At 39.2% G+C, this 8,284-nt stretch overlaps 1 protein-coding gene across 1 annotated transcript in view; it reads left to right on the top strand.

The window, feature by feature from the left end:
• The first annotated feature begins 1,115 nt into the window (after positions 1 to 1,115).
• Knl1 (kinetochore scaffold 1) overlaps positions 1,116 to 8,284 on the top strand; it is a 65,110-nt gene continuing 57,941 nt past the window's right edge. Inside the window, 3 exon segments of the mRNA XM_057780177.1 lie at positions 1,116 to 1,150; positions 3,625 to 3,664; positions 4,538 to 4,597. Of these exon segments, the coding sequence (XP_057636160.1) occupies positions 1,116 to 1,150; positions 3,625 to 3,664; positions 4,538 to 4,597 (135 nt within the window).

Raw genomic sequence — 8,284 nt, 5'->3', positions numbered from 1 at the left:
TGATAGATTTCAAGAATGGCTGTTTAAAAAAACAAACAGTATCCAAACCCCTCTGTAAGTAAACCCCTAAATGCCAAATGCAGTTTTGGACCCAATCACCAATCGGTATGAATGTGATCAAAAAGCGTTTTATATGTAAACCTTATTGCAATAGGCTTGGCCTATTTCTGTTAAGGTTGTAGCATATAGGTTATATCATATAATACACATTTAATAGAATTAGAGACATCCAGTATTCCCCACCCCCCACACCTTTGGTTTTTCAAGTTCCGGTAAGTTTGACTCTCATCAGTTAAATGCCAATTAGTCCACACGTTGGAGAAGAATGAGTCTCAAAAGACTTTCAAACAACAGTGTTTAGGTTACCTTAGGTTAATATCGCCAAATATTTTTATCTGTTTTGAGTACAGAACTTGAAACTATTCCTATAGAACAGTGGGTCTCAACCTTTCTAATGCTGTGACCTTTTAATACAGTTCCTCATGTTGTGGTGACTCCCAACCATAAAATTATTTTTGTTGCAACTGAGCAAGGTGGCATATATCTTTAATTCCAGCAGAGGCAGGTTTGGGCCAGCCTGGACTACAGAGCTAATTCTAGGATAGCCAGGGTTACATAGGGAAACCCTGTCTCAAAAATCAAAAAAATTGTTTTCATTGCTACTTATAACTGTAATTTTGCTACTGTTATGAATCATAATGTAAAAAATCGTAGTGTAAATCATAAAATAAATACCTGGTATGCCACCCCTGCGAAAGAGTCACGACCCACAGTTTTAGTTAGTAGTCCCAGGTTTCTTCCAGAGAGCCAGAAAGTCATGCTAGGTCAGAGTCACCAAATGCAAGGTGGAGGGAGAGTCCCTGCTTTCTCCTCTATGCCACGGACAACAAATTAAAAAAAAGAGAGAAGAGAAAAAAGTATAACATGGTACTTAAACTAGCCTAAAAATCCCTTGTGTTTTAGAACTCACAATATGGTTTTTGCTTCTTATTTTTGGTATTTACAAAATAACTCTAAAGTCTCACCCATGTTCTCAATCTCCCATAGATTATAATTTTTCTTATCTTTCTTACTTGTTAATACTATCTTTTTTTACAGAAAAAAAGTTTTCAAAAATGGATGGGATGTCTTCAGAGGCTAACGAAGAGAAGTAAGTTCATTTGGTACTGCTAAAGTGTTTTTTATTGCAGAAAGATTCTTTTCAGACTAGTTAAGCACTATCGGTGACATTTGAAATTGTTTTCTATTTTGTTTCAAGTAAAAGTCAGTGTTAAAAAGTGATAGCCCTTCTGCCGTATCTTTGTAAAAGTTCCCTTAGTGTTAGAACTGAAGACTTGAAGGACTTTAATAGATACCACCTTTCGTCTCATTAAGACCTTAGGAGATGAAATGGTTTCTCTAAAATTAGCATCATAGCTAAGCAGTGGTGGTGCACACCTTTAATCCCAGCCCTTGGGAGGCAGAGTCAGGTGGGTCTCTGTGAGTTCAAAGCCAGCCTGGTCTACAAGAGCTAGTTTCAGGTCAGTTAGGACTGTTATGCAGAGAAACCCTGTCTCAAGAAACAAAACAAAAAAATAGAATCATAAACTAGTGATCTGTTTGCAGCTTAAAAATAATGTTTTTTGAGACAGTTTCACTATGAAGTTCCTGACTGGCCTGAAACTCAGAGATCCATCTGCCTCTGCCTCCAAAGTATTGATAATAAAGGCATGTGCCACAACCACCTGGCTCTAATTTTTAACTTACAACACGATACTTAATTTTTCAATTAATTGACCAAATTGCAAAAAAAAAAATCTCATGATTTCATACAGTAATTAGATTTTTAGTTTTTCTTTAAAAATCAAGTAAGGTAACAAAACTCACTTTCTTCCTTGGAACAGCTAGTTAGTAGAACATAATGCCTATGATCATTTGAGTCTCTATACTGTCTTTATTTTTCTTACACCTCACAATTATCTATTTGGCCAAGAGGCATTTGGGAGTTTCAAAACCCAGTCAAAAAAAAATCACACCATAGTAACCACAGTTAATATCTGGTGACTTAGAGATTGTTTATTTAATAATTTCGCCTCTGTAGATATGGTAAATTATGTGGTACTGATTATTATTTACGAGAACTTTGTTTGTTTTCTTGTTTTATTTTTCGAGACAGAGTTTTTCTGTGTAGCCCTGGCTATCCAGTAACTCACTCTGTAGACCAGGTTAGCCTCAAACTAACAGAGATCCTGCCTGCCTCTGTCTCTGCCTCTGTCTCCAGAGTGCTAGGATTAAAGGTGTGGGCCACTACAACCTGACTAAGAGATAGTCTTATAGGACATGATTGTTTTGCTGTTTTGTTTTTTGAGACAGGGTTTCTCTGTGTACTAGACCTGGCTGTTTTGAAACTTGCTTTGTAGACCAAGCTGGCCTCGAACTCACAGAGATGCACCTATTTCTGCCTCCCAAGAGCTCTGAAATTATAGGTGTGTACTACCATTTTCAGCCACCTTTTTAAAGATATTTACTCTGGGCATAAGAAGCTATTATATGTTCAGCAGGCTAAACATGCTTTACCACTAAACTACACTCCTAGCCTTTTTCTCTCACCCTACCCCTTTGGTACTAGAAACTGAATTTAGGATTTCATGCATGCTAGGCAAGTGCTCTACCACCAAGCTCTAGCTCCATACTTTTACATTTTGCTTTGAAACAGTGTCTCATTAAATTGCTTAGGCTGGCCTTGAACTTACTTAGTATCCAAGGCAGGCCCCAAATTTGTGATCCTTCTGTTTCAGCCTTTTGAAAGCCATGATTACAGGCTTACTTTACACACTCACCCCTTACACACACACACACACACACACACACACACACACACACACACACACACACACCCTGGTCGTCTGACAACAGAAAACATTGAATTAAAGCATTGAATTTTTTTCCCTTCCCTCCCCTCCCCTCCCCTCCCCTCCCCTCCCCTCCCCTCCCCTCCCCTCCCCTCCCCTCCCCTCCCCTCCCCTCCCCTCCCCTCCCTTCCCCTCCCCTTCCCCTCCCCTTCCCCTCCCCTACCCCTCCCCTTCCCCTCCCCTTCCCCTCCCCTTCCCCTTCCCCTTCCCCTCCCCTTCCCCTTCCCCTTCCCCTTCCCCTTCCCCTTCCCCTTCCCCTTCCCCTTCCCCTTCCCCTTCCCCTTTCCTTTCCTTTCCTTTCCTTTCCTTTTTCCTTTCCTTTCCTTTCCTTTCCTTTCCTTTCCTTTCCTTTCCTTTCCTTTCCTTTCCTTTCCTTTCCTTTCCTTTCCTTTCCTTTCCTTTCTATCTCAACAAGGTTTTTCTATGTAGTCCTGGCTATCTGGAATTCCCTTTGTAGACCAGGTTGGCTTCAAACTCACAGAGATCTGCCTGCCTCTGTTTTCGGAGTGCTGGGATTAAAGCACTCAGCCAAAGAAGCTCTCCACTCCCCTCATCTTCCAGGATTTCTCAGTGTACTAGCACTGGATCTCCTTGGTAAACTAGGCTGGCTTCAAACTCACAGAACTAAAACATTGAAGTATTTATACTATAACACATGAGGGATGAGGTAATGATAGCTTTAGAAATTAAGTTATTAATCTATATACACATAATTTTTCCTTTTCTTTTTTAGTGATAATGTACAGAAGCCTGTTAGAAGACGGCGTTCCTCAGTAAGAAATATTTTGATTTAAATTAATAGCTGTTACTTTTTATTGAACACAACTATACTTATTTTGATTTTGGCTTTACCTTGGCATCTCAACTAGCTTCTTATTGCTTTCTAGATAAAGAATCAAATAGTTAGTCTGGTTATAACTATTCAGTAAATATGCCAAAATTCACGTTTTTTGTACTGTTTAAATAATTTAATAAACTTTTAGTAGCATATTTCTACATCATTATATTTTCAAATGTGTTTATTTAATAAACTTTTCCTATATAAATTATACTTCATTATTATAAATATTTAAAATATATTTTTTTCTCTTTAAAAATATATTTAACCTGGCATTCAAACTATTGTAAGCCACAAGTTCATCCAAGTTGATTTACATATTAAATTTATATTATTATAAAACTAAAAAAGTGCAACAATATAGGGTACCTATATGCAAAACTTACCCATAAGAAATTTTAGCATAATCCTGCTAGGATTTTTTTTCTTTTTTTTTTATTATCTCTTGATTGCTATGATATACCTAACTCTCTTTATTTTCATGTTTAAGTTCTGTGTGAAAAGTTTTATGTGTTTCCTCGAGATAGGAGACTAAGACTTAGAACTGATTTGTGTTAGCATGATTATCCTATTAGAGCATGCCCTCATTCCTAAGCTCAACATTATGAACAATTTCAGACTGTTAGATGGTCTCAGTACCTTTGTGCAAAAGAATTTGGGAGAGTGGGCCAGGAGAAGACATTAAATCTGCCACATAACACTGAACAATATAACTTTGAGGAATTTCAGGGATTTTAGTGGAAAATTTAGCTTTCTACTCATATAACTTTGTTAGATTTTCTTGTCTAATTCTAATTATTGTGTCTAGATTTTGAAACCCCCAAGGAGTCCTCTTCAGGACCTCAAATGTGGAAATGAAACAGTTCAGGTAAGTCTCTAGTGCAGATGCTTTGCAATTTTAGTGATTGTGTTTTGTTGAGGGACTTGGTTTGTTGAGATTAAGTTTTACTTACATAGCTCAGAGTGACGCTGAACTTGTGGCAATTCTTCTTCTTGAGCTTTCCAAGTGTTAGGATTATAATCTATCATCCTGTCTGGCTTCAGTGATTATCATGAATTTTATTAGCTATGTGAAGAGATGATACCATAAATGATAAATGTGTACAAGTATCTCATCGCTTCCGTGTTATTGTTCAAATACTTTTGTGATGTTTTTCTGTTGGTTTAGCAGCTGCACATGAATCTGCTGATATTTTAATTATTATCTACCATCCCACAGCCCCTCAGTCAGTGACCCCCTGGCCACTCAGGCTGCGATATAGGTTTTATTAAGACTTTTATCATTCTACTTATCAATTAGATTCAGAAGTCAAAGGATGAGGTGAAAGCCTGCTAGCTCAAAGAGACTGAGTAGCTACTAGCCAACTTGCTTTTTGACTAGAGACACAAGAGACATGCCTCTTCCCTTGTCCCAGAGCCAAGAGAGTTCATACTCTAGTCCCCACCCCTTTCTTCCTGTGTGTCTTCTCTATCAAACTGCTGACTTATCGATGGCCAATTCCAAACTGGTCCTACCCCTAATTCAAGGTATAGCTATATTGGTCAGTTTTGGGAATGTCAGAGTGTGATCAAAATATTCCACAGCACTTTTGGGCTAGAGCCATAACTCAATGGTGGAATGTTTACATGCTGTGTATGAGACCCTGTGACACCGTGTTTAAAAAAAATTCAAATTCTGGGTTTTGTTTTTTTTTTTTTTTTGGTTTGTTTGTTTGTTTGTTTGTTTTTTCAAGACAAGGTTTCTCTTGGTGCCTGTCCTGGAACTAGCTCTTGTAGACCAGACTGGCCTCGAACTCACAGAGATCTGCCTGCCTCTGCCTCCCGGAATTAAAGGTGTACACCATCGCCCAACCAAAATCCAAATTCTTGAATAGTTTGGCATTTATATTTTTAAAACTCTATTTGTTGCTAATAATTTAACCTCTGCTGGGATTAAAGTAGGGAATGGTATTTTGATTCCTTACCCTGACACAAACTAGTATATGCCTTTGTATGTTGAGACATCTCTCTAGCCTATCTGTCTAGCTTTTTACATGGAGTTAGGGATTGGAAATCCAGTCTTCTCACTTATCTGACATATCAAGGTTTATTGGGGAACAGCCTCCTAAACTTCTCAGGATCCAGAAGGAATGCTGCAGCAAGCACTGGAACTGGCTAATGGGATCTGAGGGTAAAAGAAATGAATCAGCTCACACAAGTCTTCTCATCATGTCCCATTTATTCTTCTGCCCTGCTGCAAAAGTTTCTAGCTTATATAGACACTACTAGCAATTCTCTGGCAATACATGATACAGGGCTGGAAATCCTTCAGGGTCATAAAAGGCAGATAAGGATTTTCACAAAATCCTGTGACTGTTAGCTTTCTTCATGACTCAAAGTGGGGGCGGTTTGTGAAAGCCTCCTTGAACTCATAGGAGGGAAGGAGGTTAATTAAGAGAGAGAGATTAAGCCGTTTAGGGGGGTTTAAAGGAGAATTTGTGCACTTGCTATATTCTTAAATGGCTAAGTGGAGAGCAAAAAGTTTATAATCAGTAGAAACCATGAGGAAGGCAAGAATTGTCTTGTACTTAGTACATCACTTTTTTCCAGCGGGCAGAGACCATGTCAAGTAGCTGGGCAACTTAAGTAAACAAGCAGGGGAATCCTGTGGCATTTGGTCTGAGTTAGCATAGTCACCACATGTTAGCTGATTAAAGGATATCTCAGCTCCAAAGATTACATCTACAGTGACTAAATCAAAGCGGGAAAACTATGGCTCTGTAGTGACACTTCAGCCTCCCACTGACAGCCAAGTATGAAGGACTTTCTTTCTCCAGGGCTGCTTAAGTGATCCACAGCTTTTTCTTGTATCTCTAGAGGTCAATAATAGAACAGGGGTAAACTGAGGTAGCCCTCTCTCAAGTCTGCTGTCGAAGAATTCAAGGCACCCAGTATATATTCTATATGGCAAAATTATATGGCAAAATGAAAAATCCTCTTCCAGACTACCCACAGATATGTGTGTCTAGTAGATGACATAAACACACAAGCAGTGGGAAACACCTAAAGCTATTCTTAGGGAAGAGATGAAGTGACTTTATGAGACATCCCAGATAGGAGCAACTGATTTCTACTGCCAGTAACTCCATGGCCTTGGCTCCCTATCACTCATCTGGTAGGTGGGCCTGTTGAATCCTAGTAATCCTGCTGTACCTCTCATGGCCCTTGACAATTGTCTCCTGTCTGTCATGTGTGCTATGTCTGGTTTGACCTTTAGCCATATAGACTGCTTAGTATAGGTGGCATACTATTTTTGTTTTTTTTTTAAGATTTGTTCTTAATTTATGTTTATATGTGTAGGTAGAGACTGCTTGTTTGTTCCTGGCCGCTCAGACCCAAATAATCACATAGAAACCACATTAATTACAACACTGCTTGGCCAATAGCTTAAGCATATTTCTGGCTAACTCTTACATCTTAAATTAACCTATTTCTATTAATCACCACAAGGCTGTGGCCTACTGGTAAGGTTCTGGCTAGTGGCTGGCCTCGTTCTTCTCTGGCAACTACATAGCATCTCCTTGACTCTTCCTACTTTCTATATCTCTGTTCGAATTTCCCACCTGGTTTTACTCTACTAAGCCATTGGTCAAAACAACTTCTTTAATAACCAATGGTAATAAAACATATTCATAGCATATAGAGGGGAATCCCACATCATAATATGTGAATGCCTGTAGATCAGTATGTATTTCTTGTGAGTGTCTGGAGCCCACAGACGCTAGAAGAGACAGATCCCCTAGAGCCAGAATTTCAGGTAGTTGGGTGCTGGGAACAAACTTGAATTCTGTGCAAGAGCTGTACATATTCTTAACTACTGAGCCATCTCTCCAGCTCCCTTAAAGAAATATGTAGTCGCCGGGCGGTGGTGGCGCACGCCTTTAATCCCAGCACTTGGGAGGCAGAGGCAGGCGGATCTCTGTGAGTTCGAGACCAGCCTGGTCTACAAGAGCTAGTTCCAGGACAGGCTCCAAAACCACAGAGAAACCCTGTCTCGAAAAACCAAAAAAAAAAAAAAAAAAAAAAAAAAAGAAATATGTAGTCAGCTGGGTAGCACAAGCCTTTAATCTCAGCATTCCAGAAGCAGAGGCAGGCGGATATCTGACTTTGAGACCAACCTGGTCTACAGAGCAAGTTCCATTCAGGACATCCAGGACTACGCAAAGAAACATGAAGAAAAAGAAAAAAGGAGAGAGAGATAATACATAGTCATGGCAACATTATTCACAGTAGTCAAAAAGTAAGGAAAATCTACGTGTCCATCATTTTGTTTAAATAAACAAAATATGGTATTTATATACAATGAAATTCAGTATTAAACGTCTGACATACACTACAACATGAAAGAATCTTGAAGACTTAAATGGAAAAAAAACTCAAAAAGACAAATTCGCCTGGCGGGTGGTGGCACACACCTTTAATCCCAGCACTCAGGAGGCAGAGGCAGGCAGATCTCTGTGAGTTTGAGGCCAGCCTAGGCTACAGGAGCTAGTTCCAGGACAGGCTCCAAAGCTAC

Source organism: Chionomys nivalis, chromosome 9 (assembly GCF_950005125.1).
Source record: "Chionomys nivalis chromosome 9, mChiNiv1.1, whole genome shotgun sequence".
NCBI classification, from domain to species: Eukaryota; Metazoa; Chordata; class Mammalia; order Rodentia; family Cricetidae; genus Chionomys; species Chionomys nivalis.
Note: the sequence above shows the minus strand (reverse complement) of the source record. Positions and strands in the feature narration are given on the sequence as shown.